General features: G+C 47.5%; 1 protein-coding gene across 9 annotated transcripts in view; it reads left to right on the top strand.

Annotated features, from left to right (window-relative positions):
• The window catches only part of Cac (calcium voltage-gated channel subunit cacophony), a 906,370-nt gene that overhangs the window by 840,787 nt on the left and 48,177 nt on the right, over positions 1 to 17,406 (top strand). For 7 of the 9 annotated variants that reach the window (XM_077679772.1, XM_077679785.1, XM_077679758.1 and 4 more), the window contains 8 exons: positions 585 to 774; positions 834 to 940; positions 1,116 to 1,215; positions 1,322 to 1,482; positions 1,874 to 2,017; positions 5,753 to 5,954; positions 6,965 to 7,129; positions 17,071 to 17,181. In XM_077679772.1, the coding sequence (XP_077535898.1) occupies positions 585 to 774; positions 834 to 940; positions 1,116 to 1,215; positions 1,322 to 1,482; positions 1,874 to 2,017; positions 5,753 to 5,954; positions 6,965 to 7,129; positions 17,071 to 17,181 (1,180 nt within the window). The remainder of the gene's footprint in view (positions 1 to 584; positions 775 to 833; positions 941 to 1,115; positions 1,216 to 1,321; positions 1,483 to 1,873; positions 2,018 to 5,752; positions 5,955 to 6,964; positions 7,130 to 17,070; positions 17,182 to 17,406) is intronic. The other 2 variants (XM_077679745.1, XM_077679765.1) reach the window with 1 other exon arrangement.

Here is a 17,406-nt window from a genome sequence, read left to right as displayed (position 1 = left end):
CCAAACAGAGGGTTCCACGTTGTTCAGTATATAAGAGAATTTGGCTTACACGAGTTCGTTCTAACGGAATTAATAAAACTTGCTACTGGGCTAGTTGGTTCGTAGTATTCACAATAAAAGCTGGCGCGGATTATCAGACAAAACACAAAATAGACGGGCGGGAAAAGCTCCAGTACCGTCCGGCTCTCTTGTGTTTTGTCTGTAAATATGCGCGTAGTCTAAACGGGAGTTTACTCTACAGCTAAGCTACACGTGGGCTATGAGGTGCGCAGTAGTGAAGGGCTGCGGATCTTTCTGTTAGACCACCCGAGATCTTCAACGTGCACCGAGATTTTGATCCGCGGTCATTTTCGCTTTTTACTTCTATCAAAATAAATGGTCGTCGAGGCCGGGATGGAACCGGCGTCCTAGTAATCAGCAGCACAACACCTTAGCCACTGAGCCATCGCAGCGGGTGTATCTGTGTGGTTGCGCTTGGGCAAATGCGAGCTGTTTTTCTTCACAAACCTCGTCCTGTTGCACGTTACGAGATCGCACTTGGCAATTCGCCGCGCCTCTAATTCCACTCTTCCTCTGCATTGCAGGATCCGACGAGCCGCCCATTACATTGTTAATCTCCGTTACTTCGAGCTGTTCATCATGATCACCATAACGCTTAGTAGCATTGCCTTAGCCGCGGAAGACCCCGTGGAGGAAGACTCGACGAAGAATAGAATATTGAACTACTTCGACTATGCGTTCACGGGGGTGTTCACTGTCGAGATGCTTCTCAAGGCAAGACGCTTCGCCTTAACGGGCTTGCACTCGAGTCTTACGCTGCCCTACTTTTTCAGATCGCCGATCAAGGCGTCATCTTTCACCCAGGAGCCTACTGCAGAGACTCCTGGAACATTTTAGATGCCATTGTTGTCATCTGCGCACTCATTGCCTTCGCATTTGCGTAAGTGTGTTCGGAAGTTTTGGTAATGCTAGTAACGTGACGAACATGCAGTTGTGGTAAAGTGAAGAACTGTGAATCCTTCGTTCGCGGCCCCGGCAATTTAATGAGTGTCTGGACTCGTGGTTTTCGTTTAATTGGGCCCTGTTCGTGAGCAGTGAAACTTTTTTTATTCTAGGGGAAGCTCCACAGGTCAAAACCTTAGCACCATCAAATCATTGAGGGTCCTACGAGTCTTGCGGCCTCTGAAAACCATTAAACGCGTCCCTAAGCTAAAGGTAAGCTACTATCCGTTGATTGGTATCATTTAGTGCATCTGCATTGTTTTCCGTCATTTTCAGCGTAAAAAAAGCATTGTAACATAACGTCCCAATCTTTTTCTAGGCCGTGTTTGACTGTGTGGTCACGTCCCTCAAGAATGTGTTCAACATACTCATCGTGTACATTTTGTTCCAATTTATCTTTGCTGTGATATCCGTTCAACTATTCAATGGCAAGTTTCACTATTGCACCGACGCGTCCAAGCTATCGCGGGAAGAATGCAAGTAAGTATCTGCTTCTGCTGGCTTCGCCAGACCGCCTGAACATTTTGCCCGTCTATGCTGCTCGCCCTGCACGTTTCTGTTGTTGCTTTTTTGTGCCCTCCGGGATACTGCACGAGATGTTCAGTGCCCATTGAAAGTTAGATGTTCTTCTTAGCGCAAAGCGACCTTTTTATAACCAGCCACGCGTCTGCCACTATAGAAACCTAGAGGACACCGAGATGTGTTGAGCGTTTTCTGTTTTTCTCCTTCGGAAAACGTGAAAGTGCGCTCGTTTGCGGCATTCATGACGGCGTGTGCACGCAGCAAGCGACGCCCTCGTCCGAATGCAGCAGCTCGCGGGTGGCCGAGCAATGTGGGGGCTGCCGCTGAGTTGCCTTTTCTCCACCCGCAGGGGAGAGTACTACGTGTTCAGCGACGCAGACAAGCCACCCAGGGTGGAGCGGCGCCTGTGGAAGCACCAGCCTTTTCATTACGACAACGTGATGGCGGCCATGCTGACCTTGTTCACCGTGCAGACGGGCGAGGGGTGGCCCCAGTGAGTGCAGCAGCGTGACACTGTGCGCGGGCAGCGTGACACTGCCCGGCAACTCACAGTGGACGGTTGAACGCTAACTACTTAGAAGTGCACCTAAGTAGATAGTCAATGCGTTGCTCGATAGACAATTGGTTTGAAGGCCTTCAGAAGGCCTTTAGAACGGCCGTGCAGCACAGGTATTAGTGGCACCAAACGTAAATAGCACCCCAGGTCGGATGGTGCATGAGATAGAGAGCAGCAGGAGACACTTTGAATATTGCGATTCCGGAGTGCACGTGCTCTGGAAAACTTTGTTAACCAAGCAATACCTCCAACACCCTACAAAAAATTCAGAATAAATTTGAACATGGTGGGCTAAAAAAAAAGATGGGCGGCATGTCAGCTCGATTGATTAGATATTTGTGAATCGTTTTACTGGTCATGGTTATCAGTGGACTAGCAGATAACCCATCTGGCACCTGTGGATATGGCGTTTTCATGTAATCACCTTGGCAAATGCGCTGTTTCCAGTTTAGCATGCATCAGTTTGGAGTTATAAAACTTCAAACAGCACTGCGTCTAGTAATTAGCTGACTGAGTTTGACCACGCAATATTCCGCACTGATGGCGGCTCCGAGAGGCGGGTGAAACAAGCTATGCGGACAGCACAGACTCTGTATACGTGCACAGTTCCCAGCCGCTCGTGTTCGAACAGTGGAAATCACTACACGCACTGTAAGCTTGCGTACGTTGGTATCGGGGTCTATCAGCTATTTAAGATGAAGCTACAGCAATAGGGTTAAATAGAACTTCGCTATGTACAATTCACGAATGAAAAACCGACAAAAGTCCAATAAGGACTAGCATTTGATCTACTAGAATGCAAACAGGGTGCGATAGAAAAAAAAACTGTGTTTTCAGAAACCATTTCTTTAGCTCTACGGAGCGGATAAAAGAATAGAAAGTAAAGCACTTCTTTATCTTTGTCGCTTGTCGCACCGGCAACGCGCCGTCCTCCGTAGCATTGATGGCAGAGTGTTAAAAAACTCAGCCTGCTCTTTCAGTTATCGTGCAGTGGCGCTTAGGGCCCAGTAACAAACAGCAGTGTTGTCGTTGTGCGGAAGGGATCGAGCGTGCGCACTAAAACTCGAAACAAAATATTTGGTGTTGATGTTTGCAGACATATCGGTGGCATGAGCAAATACATAAGGATTCAGAGTACGCAGTGGAACATCAGATTGACTGAATGTTGTTGCTGCGTTGTGTAAATCAACGTGCAGCCCCGTGAACTTAGCAAAAAAATGAAACCGTACGCAGAAGTGCGTGTTCCCAAAAGGCAGTCTCCGGAGTGGTTTCCCCGCATTTTTTTGTATTTGTAGAACATTGCACAAGTTTTCGCTATGCTTTTACATTTATAGTTCGGAGGGCAGAAAATGTGTTCCATTCGTGGCCGGATTCAGTATATCCGAGGTATATTCAGTTGGGATCGGTTGTTTTCCGGTGCTCCATGAGCACAAAACGGCAGCAAATAAGCAGCACTCTCCCGCGACATCCCGCCTCAAATACACGCGGTTGCATTAAGTTAAAGAGGCATTGAGTAAAAAAATCGAAAGCCAGGAATCATCCGATGGAGTTAGGCCCCGTACTTCTGTGTGCGTGCGTGCGTGCGTGCGTGTGTGCGTGTGTGTGTGTGTGTGTGTGTGTGTGTGTGTGTGTGTGTGTGTGTGTGTGTGTGTGTGTGTGTGTGTGTGTGTGTGTTTGTGTGCGTGTACACACACACAAGTGTGAGTGCAAACCACAAAACATTAAAATAAATATTGTGAACAGCCAGTTTGTCAAAACGAAAGCGCAAATACAAATCCTTCAAACACAGTTTATCACACTCTTTAGATGTGTGGATTGTGTTTTACTACCTGTCATTACTTCGTAATTTTTAGCCTAATATAAGAAAAGCGTTTGCAATTAAATTTATTCAGTCATTAGTCTAGCGAGTTCACAACCGTGCTCAAACCTCCTCCATTCCACCTGTCATTATATTTCATAATTTTTTTAAATACAATTGATTCTTCGTTTGTTGATTGCCGAAACTAATTTTCTGTCGTTTAAAGAGACGTTAATGCGCCATGAAAACTTGTACCAAGATAAACCTTTCTATTCTGTCGTTCCTAGTTCATTTGGGCAATAGCAGAATGGTCATTAACACTGACTGAATAATTTAACGGCTGAAGGTGAGCCTGAATCCAGTAATTGAAAACAGTAATTGTTTCTGTTTTGGCATAATGCATTAAACTGTAATGTGCGACCATCAAAACTTTTCTGCACCCGCGACTAGAATGCAATGTCTCCGGTGGGGTACGGGGGTTGGGGAATTTACGTTCAAGAATCCGCAAGGATCTCACGCGGATGATCCCGTAGAACGCGATAGTATCTGTCTCACTGACATCAAGCATGTCTATATAAAGCAACTACCTTCCACTACACTGCACTGCACCGTACTACACTACACTACGCTACACTACACTACAACCTTTTACACTACAATCGCGTGATGGATACGCTACTTTGTTAAGGTCCTCCAATCAACGCGCTAGTTACATACACTTATTTGTGACACCTGATTTTTAAAAGCGTATGCCGTCGCATACCTGCTTTCTTTCCGTGCTCAGGGAGACGGGCATTCATTGAAGCCATCTGATCTTTAGCAGCACAACCGAATTTTCATGAAGAACCTACCAGGCGTAAAGAAGTAGTGGTAATACAGCGCATCATAAAGCGCATTTTTGAGCAATGCCGTGTCTTCACTTCTTACAACAACAACAAAAAAAAAAGCCCGAGAAAGAAATTTAATTTGGTCAGCATTATGTCGGCCCTGTTTGTTCCGTCTCGTTTTTCATTCAGTATCGTTGCCCTATGCAGCACGCAGCGCCTCTGCTTCCTCGTTGACCCTGGTTGTTTTGTTCGCTCTTGTTCCTTTACTCCATTCACCATAAATTTATAGCGGTTTGCATTTCCGTACCGTACCAATGCATTACCGTAGAGCTTATAGCCCACTAAAACGACACGCAATATAAAACTGGGGGAAGGGGCATAGTTTGAGGAATCATCTATGACGCCAGAGTCGCGTGCCTTTTGCAAATGCCTCTGACGGCTGGAGCATCTGCGCTAAAACGCCGACAAGAATTTATAATGCACGTTGAAGCATAAAATTCGAGGTTTTCGTTCTTGCAGATACAATAATTGCACGGTTCGGACACACCGGGCATGTGCGCCGACGGTGTGTCATCGTAATTAATGAGCCTAGCTTATAATTAAACTTTCTAGAGCGAAATCTACGAATTTGCAGCATGAGAATGAGAATTAGCAAAATCTCTAAATTTGCCCAATTTTAAGCGTGAGAAAATCGCCGTCCGACCGAGTACTCAGGGAATCATAGTAAATTCCACACGAACTTAATTCGAATTGAACTGCCTCTGCTGATGATGAGCGGAAATTCATTGCTCTGGTTTAGCACCATGCGTCGCTTATCTGTGTATTTGTAAAAAAAAAATGTGTGTAAAGAAATGAACAAAAATATTACGCCCGTGTTGAAAGTGTGTTTGGCTTGTGTGTTCAAGATGGGAGTAGATTATGGGGGGAGTAGGGGAGTAGATTATGAGGGGAATAGGGGTGGCAGTCTGTTTAAGAAATTTTAACAGAATCGCGCAGCATTTTGCCCACACTCACTGCACGACATCTGCGTCTCTTTGCTGCCTGCAGAGTGCTTCAGAACTCGATGGACTCCACGGAGGCGGACAAGGGGCCCCTGCCTAGATACCGAATTGAGATGTCCATTTTTTACGTCGTCTTCTTCATCGTGTTCCCTTTCTTCTTTGTAAATATCTTCGTAGCGCTCATCATCATCACTTTTCAAGAGCAGGGTGAGAAAGAGCTCGAAGAAGGCGAGCTTGACAAAAACCAGGCAAGTGTTCCCAAAAAGCAAGCGACCCATTTTTCCCAACTTCCCGTGCTTCTGCCAATTGGTGTGGCACGTCAGTGCCTGTCGACCCTTGTGGCGTTTTACAAGCACGTATGCGATGCAGCAGCAATCGTTAACAACTTTGTGTTCGTGCACGACCGACCTCGTTCGTTATCGCGGGGGTTTGCCAGTCACGTGAGATGAGCGCATTGTCGCCGTGTTGGCTTGAGCGTAGCGGTAAACGTCATTATGGCTCGTGCAGAAAATACTAGAGAAAAGCAGTAATCCACGCGTGAACGTTTGTTATCACGACATTGCCGCATTTGGAAGATTTTAGTAAGTTTTTTAAAAAAAACTTAACGGGCTGTTATATTCAACTCCAACAAATGGTTGTTGACTGCGCCCAGATTTAAATGTACAGTATTTTGAGACAAAGCCTTCATGCTAAAACTTACTCAGCATCATTATTGAGGTGCTTTGAGCGAGGTCAAAAAGTCGGAACGCGTCGCTGACTCGCCGATACGTTGAGTCGTCGGTGACTACTTAAGTAAGCAGTAACATAGCGTTTTCCGTCGCCACTCTATTACGATAAGTAGTCAGAATCGGGGCCAATTCTGTTTTCCAAGGTCTTGGCAAGAAAATGGGACATAACGACGGCGACGGAACGTGTTTGTGTGCATACTCCTCGATCCGTTCCTCACTGAGAGTCTGTTCTCACTGCTAATGATCAGCGGTTCATGACGTTCGTACGCAGGAACGTTCGTGCCTGCAGCTGGGCATACGCCGCACGATATACGATAAAGTGGCGACACTGGGTAGAAGGCAGGCGATGACGTATAATAGAATTTACTACGACGCGTTTTGCTGCTCCGCGTGAGTCTCTCCGTATTTTCCGCGGCGATGGCTCCCGCAGCGCTACGTTTACCAAGTTCTTCGCGGTGGGTGCTCGCGTCTTTTTGGCCCGAAGATCACTTGCCGCTGAGTGTGTACTCCGGCGTGTGCTCTCGTTGCAGAAATCCTGTATAGATTTTGCCATTCAAGCCAAGCCACTGCAAAGGTATATGCCAAAGAACAAAGACAGTTTTAAATACAAAGTGTGGAAGATAGTAGTTTCAACTCCCTTCGAGTACTTTATCATGGTATTAATTGTGCTCAACACCGTTCTGCTCATGATGAAGGTAAGTGCAGCAGCCCTACTCCACCGCGCGGTGTCCTGTGTTTGTGTCGTCGCGGTCCGGTGGCGGCGGCGACGCCGGCGGGCGCCGCCGCCGCCGCGGTGCTCGTGTTCTGCGGCATGGAGCGGCGGCGGGCGGCGGCCTGCATGAGGTTGGTGTGTGCTGCATCGGAGACAAGACGGCTGGGCTCGGCGGCCGCCCCTGCATGCGGCCCCGCCCTGCTTCCTCCTCCCTTACTGCCTGCTCTGCCATGGTCAGCTGCTGGCGCGCACTGCCCGAGGCCCAGGCGCTGCACGGCACGCGCGAGCACCGCCACCGCTCACTCCCGCTCCGGACGACGACCGGCTCGCGCCATCCTTCCACCGCTTGCGCCTGTCGCTCAGGGCTCTGTCCGGGTCGGTGGACGGTGTGTCGGCTCTTCTCACACTCCAAAGCGATAGTGTGAACAACATGCGGCGTGTTGCGCAGGGCCGTAAAGCGCACGGTTTGTCACTGGTCATGGCCACAACAGCCTCGTGCAGCCAGGTGTGGCAAATTTCAAAATTTGCACTTTCACATATACAAGACCTCCAGGTCAGATAATGTGGTCCTTGCTGGCTCAGCCTTCTGGAGAAGTTGCGTATCAATTTTTCTCACGCAAGTCATCAACGCCTCGTGTGACGCGCAGATTTAGGTAGGCAGTCTTTACGCCTAAGGCCCTCTAGCTGTGCGCTGTGGCTAATCGCTCGTAGGAAAATGTTAGGCGCAAGAAAATGTAGAAAAATGTTCTGTTATCAACGTCTTCTGAAACCAGGCTCGTTTAGACAAAACGCTTCGAATGCCCGGCCTTTCTTCGCGTTACTCCCGCGTGAGTTGCTCTTTTATTCTGTGTTTGCGGTGTGTTCGTTTGCTCTGGTTCGTTTTAACGTGTATGTTTCGTTATGATAAGCAAAGCGCCTAATTTTATAAGCATGTGGTTTTTTTAATGCCTTGCTACCTAAAGACGTATATAGAACTGTCATCCACGTACAAAACCGTGTGTCTGTCAGTAGAGGAAATCGTTGCATTCATAGGATGCATGTTTTTTTTTTTTTTTTCAAAGACATAGGCCGTTCATAAATTATACAAGACTGTTTATATTACCCTGAAAAAAAGTATTCGTAATAATGCGTTTGTGTATAGTAGTGAAACAGACTATAGAGGGACTCGGTGTATAGCTGTCAAACCCAACTACATAACAGATGGGCATTTTACGATTGGCTTTGCCACATTGCTTGCTTGTATGTAGGGAAGCCTGATAAAAAAAATATGCCGAATTAAAAACGCCATTGGGGAAATGCGAGATAACAGCCGAACAAAAAGAAGAAATAAAAGAACAGGCTAACCTAAAGACTCACGACAGCAAATTAATCACGTAGGAAAGTATAGGAGGACTATGCATAAATGCTACGGATGCAGCCAGAATGCTCGCGCTTTAGCGCACAATTCCTTGTAGGAGTATCCTTAGGATTTTCTTTTTTTTTTTTTTACGCTTGCTTGAGTTGAGCACTCGCGAAATAACGTTTAAAAAAAGGCCAGTGAAGCTTCACGAGTCTGCGGTAGCTCCAGGGCGGTACATTTTTAGCTGGGCTGTGTTCAGGTTGGCTGCATTTATTTGCCTCTGTCGTTTATAGGGGCCAATAAAAGCCATATTTATTGATTATGAGCACGGATAGCAAGCTACTCAATTATTGGCTGAGCTTTTCAATGCATCGTAATCCTTTGAGCTACACCAGGTGCCTTCTAAATTTCATTGCCGTATAAAAATGCTCGGTCAGGTTCTCAAAGCGCGGAAGTAGCTACCCAAGCGCCGCTCCAACATTGGTAGCCATGATTAAGCGGGATTAAAGGCTCACTGCCTTTAGTTTTGCCTTACCTTCCTTTGTGTCTGCCTCTTTTTACTTCAGACACCCCTCACAATTGTCATTTTGTTTTGATACAGTTGAATGAGCGGCTGAAAGCAAATGTTAGTTTCCCAATTAAAAGGAAGCCCTCTAAAAACCAGAAACTTGGCGTAGGTGAAAAGCAAGCGACACCCACTTTCAATGCCGACTTGGAACTGTCGCAACGCAGTTCGGTGCCATTTTGCCCGTTTTTCCGCACTCCCCGTGAAGGCCACACTATCCCACGATGTGGAGACAGATATTGTGTGGGTGTGTGGATTTCCGTAGCGAGTCCAATTTGACTGTTCAACTTCAGTGCCCGTGCCACTCAGTTGTTGCAGGAGCGTTATGACCGCGCATTCGACAGACTAAGCTGAGTGCTATCTATCTTTAGTGATTGAGAGGTCTAGACTGTTAGATAACTAGCTGTATGTCTTCTTTTAACCTTTATAGTGCCCCCTCTTCGGTATTGTTGGCGAGGATCAGAATTAGTTTTGGTTCTTCCCTCATAATGTTAGCGTTTTTATAGTATAATATGCATGCATAGCCAGCGGAACGCATTTATTGCTTTTTTTTTTCTTACAGTGCAGCCAGGAGTGCGCCTACCCCTAACCTGTTAGTAATTGAGCCCTAGGTAAAACGAGTCCCGATTTCTTCCAGTTACTCTCGTGTTTCTGTGGTGGACGCTGAAGATTTTTAAAAAAGTCCCGGCCATTTACAAACACGAGTCTGAATCCTTAAAACGACAGCTGCTGCAATTAGACGTTTCACTGAGTCGCGTAGAGTTATTTTTCTTGGTGATCCGCTTCTAATAAATAAAAATACGTTCTGCAGATGAACAGTAGTAGTGGCAAAATTATCATTATCCAAACCGTCAGCTGTCCTTGTGGCGTCATCAAATTGAATTGCCTTATGGCAACTCCTATGGCTACTTTACGTACAGCCTGCCAATCTTGAAATGATTTAAGATGATCAGCCGAAGGTAATACGACCTACGGCGACATCTCTCGAGGTACTGTTATACGATCAATTTATGATGACTCTGCAAGGACGCAGTTCGTTCAGTAAAAGCTGTTGCTCTAAGTCTCATCACAGTGGGGTGATCTGCTGTGAACCTTATTTAGAATGTAAGATATAAAATAAGAAAACACCAGAATATATGAAAAGAAAGAAAAATGAGTGTGCCACTCGTAAGGCTGCGCCCTCGCCGACATGGGCTTGGCGCGGGATAGCATTAGCAGGATTTGCACGTGCTTGCTTTCAGCGGTTCATGAAACGAGAGGGGGGGAAATGCCGACAATGCTAGAATTCACCACTTGGTAGCCCATACTCAATGCAGAGCTGGGCTAAGCTTGGATAGAAAGACAGCGCCAGTTGCATATACACGAGCAGTACAGTGTCATACTGGGTATTCGTCTGAATACGTCCTCAGAACACAAACGATTGGACGAGGTCTCCAGGACTGTAAGGTCTTTGGCGCAGTTTAGATGTGGCGCGGCTTGCGAGGAGTTGAGCTGGTTGTTGTCCCACCCAGAGCTCTGCCGTGCTTTGCAATTATATAAGTGCGTCAGCGTGGAAGAGCGCTGTGCTAAGCCTGGCCGGCTTGGTGGTGTCGGCTGGGCCCCGGGCAGCGCCGGCCCTGACCATGGCATAGAGCTGCACTGTCCCAGCGGTGAACGGGCAGCGCTTGCCCCTCGCGGGGCCCCGCGTCGGGCGTGCATTTCACGTCTGCATGCCCTCTCCAGAGGCTCGATCGAGGCCCTGGTCTCACGTGCTCGACCGCCTCGTGGTAGAAGTGTGCTCCTGTGTCGCGACCAAAGCCCACTCGAATGTGAACCCACTCCGAGGCTCGTGTCTGCCGTTTCACGACACAACTCACGCCGAGCATGCTGCGGTGCCACGCACTCGGGAGCTGTCCGGAACCTGCGGCAGCCGCCACCCCGCGGAGAAATGCTATCCCCTGGTAAGGGGCGTCTGCTGCCTGGTTGAGAATGTGCCCAACAATGAACCGAGTGGACATGCGTCCACTAAGAAGGAAAAGAAAATGCTCGTACGCTTAGCATGACTACAACAGTGTTTTGTTCTCACAAGAAGGAAAAGAAAATGCCCTTACGCTTAGCACTACTAAAACAGTGATTTTCTTTGTGTTTTTTGTTTGGCTGCTTACTTCGGAGCTCTTGAAACGACAGCTCCCGAGAGCGTAAAACCATTAATATATGACCGACTGTGCATCATGTCGTGAGCCTTGTTGTGGACATAACGAAGTGCACACATGAAAGCTTGACGCGAAGCAATATATTTTTCGAAGCAGTCATGAATTGGTCGCAAAATGCTGATTTTTGCGCTAATAACGCTGGGGTCAGGAACAGATTATGAGCTTGCGACGCATAAATGATTTAAGCCGTTTGTGGCGTATAAATACTACTAACCCTGGATGGCTAACGGTGCCCGAATGCACGCTTCATCTCCCATCGTATTCAGAAGTCGTCGCCTTCCCAAAGCGCCTCCGTGTCTTTCGAAACGCAGTGCTATTAGAGACACCATCTCCTCGCACCACGTGCAAACAGCATCTCCTTCCAAAGTAAGCACACAGAAGTTACAATAAATTGCTTTTCCTACTTCTTAGAAGCCAAAAAAAAACTCAGTATATTATTTAATGCGAGGTTCAGTAAAAAAACGTTTTTCAATATCCCTCGGAGTCGGGGTGAATGCGCTAGCGCCTGGTAGCAAACTTTCTCATCTATTCGTGTACGTTGGCATGTGTACAAGCAACTGCCTTTAGCGAGTGAAATATGTACCATATCAAAAACTTCTTTGTGCTTAAGCCCCATGTCACGCTTCTGTAGTAGACACCTGTGCAGTTCCGAAGCGTGTTAATCTAAGAGCTTTTTTTTTTGTCTCCTCATACTTTGTGACTGCACGCGCTAACGCGCCCTGTAGACTCTTTTCGGCTACGTAGACACTGAACTGCTCTAGTGACGTTACTTTAGCTTTTGCGTTCGCCAGGCCTATACCTAACAGTGCGTGTGTGGCAGCGCTAACGAGCGGGCAACCAATCAAGCTGCGGAGCGCAAAAAGTTCATACACCGTTGTCCGGCCAATAGCTGTTTGTCACCGTTTTCCTTGAGTAATCATAAACGCGCAGCCGTTGCCATGCGGAAGAAATGAAATCCGAATTCGACCAGGTGCCCGCCGCGGGATCCATACTACGACAAGTATCTCTTTTTTTTTCTTTTTTTTTTAGTGGTGATTACAGGGCTTGTGCCTGTGTTGGCTGGCGGTAGAGCTATATAAATCGGCACGGTAACGCCTCGCTTTCTTTTTTTGTGTGTGTGACGCAGGAACGCACTCGTTACATTTTCAAAATAGTGACAAAAGGATATTTTACATACATTTTTTTTAATAACGTCTGGAATACCGTTATTCGTTACATTGGCTTGCCAGCACCGTAAAATTGGGGCATCGCCAAGTTCAAATTTGTGAAAACACCCACGAAACAAATTAAGCAGAAACAGCAAGCACGCCCTGTTCGTTCTCTATCACCTTTGAACCCGTCACAACGAAAAATATCGACCCCACAACAACAAACTAGTAGCCATTAGATAAAGGTTCCTTCTGTTTCAGGTTGCACTCATTTGTTTTTAACATTATCACTCGTGGGCTGCCATTTGGACTAAATATGAGCTTCGAGAGCGTTGCTTTTTATTGCTAATGATATAGCGCGTTACGTATTTCTTTAATCTGCAGGCTACGGGTGCACGTAATTTTTATGCAGGTACTAGCACCGTTGTGCACTTATAGGCACCGTACGAAAGGAGAGCGCCGCTTACAACGTCAACACCATCACCGTGAACTGCGATGAAGACAACGTCCTTCGATAGCAAACCCAGTTTAGGAGAGATAGGCGGGCACCAAATTCATGGCCAGCATCGGCTGCAGGAAGCGGGATATGCTAACGTAATGCTCTCCCGCATTTAATTTGCCTTTACAATTAATTATACAAAATCACAGGGGCTTGTTCGTTCAGGTTGCTTCATGTATAAACTTTCCAATGAGCTTCAGGCCACAATATTTGTGTGATGTACTTCAAAAACTATTTTGTCAAAAAAGCTGTGACCTGACGAGTGTGCCCGCAACTAGATATTATGCAGTACCCTAAATAAAGGAAGCCAGATGGGAAAAACATTACTAGTTATAAGAATACAAGTTCTGTTGGCGAATTATTTGAACCACTTTTTTCATCGCACAACTATTGCGTTCATCGCAGAAGGTATATGTAAATTAAACTATAGAGCAGAAAACTTGGCTCTACAGACGATTTGGGCATTAAAGTTTCATAGAGAAACGCTTCAATCCAGTATACAGAGATCAGTTGAATAACGATAACTCAATTTCGTTTGGGTAAATGCAGTTTTACCAAGCTACGGCCTTACGTCTCGAAAATAGGATATTATGGTTGCTCTTTGGTCGCTGCGAGCCCACAAATGTGTATTATCATTATACTTAGCTATAAATAGCCTGTTCACAAGCTTGATATATGGAGTTCACTGTATGGTTCATCCATAAAGCAATGTTTGGCACTACAGAAAACAAACACAACTAAGCCATCTACCAACGTGTTCTCTAAGTTTGTTATAGCCTAACAAAATTAGAGGGCACGTTTTTAAATAGCTTAGTTGGTTTAACAGCAGGGCTGTTCAGGCCCGCTTTGCCCGTGTCACCAAAAAACCTCTAAGCCCCCAGAAAAAAATGTGGTTAGGGAGGTCCCGGGAGTCGAACCCGGGACCTTTACGCCGTGAAACCGGCAACCTAACCGCTGGGCCTCCCGAAAAGCACGATACGATGAACTCATCCGTTATGATCGTAAAACAGGCGGCCCTGGCAACGTTTCGCAAATGTGCGTATGCACTGCCTTTAAATTCTCATGCGCATGCTGTAGCAGCCGAACAATCTCCTGGCTTTACGCGCCTGGTGGGAACGCAGTAGGCGTCAGGTTAGCAGTCAATTTAAAAGGCACACATGTTTTATGCACGACCACTTTAGCTGTTATACCCCACCGCGGTAGATCAGTGGCTACGGCGTTGTGCTTCCGACTGCAAGGTCTCGGGTTCAACTCCTGGCCGCGCAGCTGTTTTCCTAATGGGGAGGGGGGGGGGGGTCAAGAACGTCTGCATGGGCGAGGTATAGGTACACGCTAAATAAGCCCCACATAGTCCAAATTATTCTGTAACCCTCTACTACGCTCATCATAGTCAATGTGTTGCTGCTTCGGCGTGTAAAACGCAAATATTTCTACACTTCACTAACTGCAAATACCGATCTGCTTCATCTTGACCCAACATCACTGAAGCTTTATATGCGGCCGGTGAACCATTTTCTTTGGGCTAAGCGTGTTTGCAAAGGTTAAAAGCACTATATTCTTAACCGTGCAAGCAGTCTGCAGCAATTTAGGAGGCTGTCACTGCGGCAAATTTTGCTCGGACAACCTGAAATAGCTAAGGATCTATTTACCCTTTGGCTCTGTCCATGCCTACGACATTACTTGCTCCGTTGTTCCCTAGAGGCATGATTGTGTTACCACTGCTCATGTCAGGCAAACGTATACTGCAAAGCTGCACTATAAGGCGGCATTTGACAAAAAAACGGCTTGTTCACAGAAACGCACAATGGTATCAATACGAACAGCGTGACTTGGAACATGCCGGTCAGCTCACAGTGGCGAGGCTGAACGCTGGCTAAAATCAAGTAACAACACCATGAAGGCTATACGTACCATGCCACAGCCTCAGCGTACTTCAGTATTGTCTAAACCACGCGAGCTGTCTGCTCCGTAGGAGTTACCGGAACCTCCTCACAACCGCTGCGCTCCAAAGTAGCTGCTTCTACGTGTTTTTCTTAGTTGCCCTGCATGTAACCTCCCCTATACAGAATCCAGAATCAACCCTTGAAAGCGCGGAAACACAGACCGCCTGTGGCGTTATTCAGAACACAACGGTCAGAAGCTTTGACCAGCCCGGTATCAACTAGGTCCGAATTGGTCTTGGCCTTTCAGCCTTAGAAGTTACGAATAGGGCATCTCACCGTCGTCCTGATCCCCCCTCCCGACCCCCCATTTCTTTTTATTTTTTGAGCAAAATGAAAAGGTGCATGTTATTACTAGAAACTGTTAAGCCACTCGGTTCTAGGGATTCACAAAAATCAAAAATTTTGATTATATCTTACGAAATGATACCACAGAATGCGTGATATCGTAACGTGCATCAAAACGGCTTTCTGAATGCGGCCTCAAAATTCTAAAATGTTCTTTCCAAAGAGCACGAATTTGGCTTGTGACTTGGCATACAGTTGTATGCCGCGTCGCCTTGCGTTGGTCGCCTGTGATTTTTTTCTCTTACTGTTGGGAAAGAGACGCCAGTGCTGCGCCCAACAGCCTGGACTGTACGTATATATAGAGTTGAAATTAATGTAATAATACCAAGGTCTCCATTAAATAAATCATTAAATCCTCTTTAGCCCGCACATACGTCTAATCTTACGAGAAGTAAGTGGTCGGTTCATGTGTTTTTATGAATACTTTCCCAGCTTGGTTCTGGTCATTCTTTGTATTGGGATGATAGCTGCGATCAGACTCCTGCGGTAAGCCTAAGCTACATTCTAAGACAATCCTGTGGTTCGTCTTCCTTACACTACACTTGATTGGCCAATGCATGCGCCCAACAATGAATTTTCGGCGAATGACAACGCCGAGTATAAGAAAGTTAGGTCTGTGCTGTGACACCACGTAAAGCAAGCACGGCGTTCTTTGGCCCAGTGCCACAGTGCAGGTCATGTTTTTGAGTCAGTTGGTGTGCTTGTTGCTGTTATTTCCCTAATTTGCTTTGTTTGCAGCGAGAATTGGTCACTTGAGTGTGTTGCGGGGAAGCTGAACCACGGGATTTCCTTATAGCGCACATCTGGGTTATGAGGCTCGCCGAAGTGGAGGGGGCTAGTATTAATTTAGAACACCTGGTAGCCTTTAACGTTCGCCGATATTTCGATGGACGAGCGCTTTCGTTTGTCACCGACATCAGAAAAACGGACGCCGCGGCCGGAGCCGTGTCGTTGGGCTCAGCAGCACAATGCCTTAGCCCTTGATCCACCGCTTGGGATACAAAAAATAATTCCGTCCGGAAAGTTTGATGTTTTTTTTTATTTTAACCTGATTGAAAAAGAAAATGGAGAATGGAAGTTTTGTTTAACCAGCGGGGATTTTTTTTCCTACCGTTGACGTCTTTACGCAAGGTTCGTCCGTACTTCTACAGGAAACATCACTTTAGCACAGTTATTTTATTCATCACGGCTTACGTCTGAGGCAAATATGACGTTGCTGGCCCCAGCACCCTGGACGAAATTTGACGGGAAGTAGCGTACATCTGCTCCATGGTCTCGTTCCGCAACCATGAATGAGTCGGAACTTTTGTTCTGGGCGGAATTCAGAGTTTTGTCCGTTTCAATGCGTCCACTTCGGGCGCGCCCTGATTGGCTGAAGGCAGACGACCTGCATGTGAACCAAACAAAGCAGGTAATACGCAAGATGCCCCGCTCCCGGAACTGTACGCGACGCCTTGAAACGGACGCAACTCAGGAGTCCCAACCTGGCCCTCGCGTCGAAGAGCGCGTCAAGCTGTCATCACGGCCTTCGCACCACGGACGGCGGCCGCTCGCACCAAGCGCAGCGCATGCCTCGCGCGGCGACAGCCGAGCTTCCCACGTCGCGCAGCTTGCTGGCCAGCACAGCGACGACGGTGCACTGAGTACGCGTCCGTGGGCCCTGCGCCGGGACCGCCCAGGGGCCTCAGCCCCGCCGCCGAGGCCGCCGGCGGGCCCGGGCGCAGGGCCACGAGCAGCGTCCGTAGAGTAGGCTCCGAGGAGAGCATTGCTGTAGAAGATTGTTTCTTTTTGTTTCATTTGCTTGGCTTTTGTTTTCTTTCTCTTTCTCTGTGACCCTCCCCGTGCTTATTCCTTGGTTGGGGTCCTGTGCATCTCTTCGTGGCCGGCGGCTAGTTTTACAATCAAAGCAAGACGCTGAAGAACACGCTCCACTACATGAACGCTGCCTTCACCGCGCTTTTCACGATTGAGTGCGCCCTCAAGGTGGCCGCATTCGGAGTCCGGGTAAGGCTCCCGTCTTAGGCAGTGCCAGCTGGGACAGCCAGGGAACTCCGGCCCGGAGCTCGCTGGCTGGCCCCGTCGGCCACTAGTATGCGTAGCTCCTCTTGCAAGCTGGGCAGTGGGCAAGGCTTAGTGTCTCTGTGCTGTCACGCTGCCCCGGCTGCTCGTTGCTGAGGCCCGCCGTCGTCAGCGCAGTGGCGGCAGCACGACAGGTGGCGCCACTGACGG

Source organism: Haemaphysalis longicornis, unplaced genomic scaffold, assembly GCF_048455015.1.
Source record: "Haemaphysalis longicornis isolate Haplotype H1 unplaced genomic scaffold, Haemaphysalis longicornis Haplotype H1 scaffold_1, whole genome shotgun sequence".
Taxonomy (NCBI): Eukaryota; Metazoa; Arthropoda; class Arachnida; order Ixodida; family Ixodidae; genus Haemaphysalis; species Haemaphysalis longicornis.
Note: the sequence above shows the minus strand (reverse complement) of the source record. Positions and strands in the feature narration are given on the sequence as shown.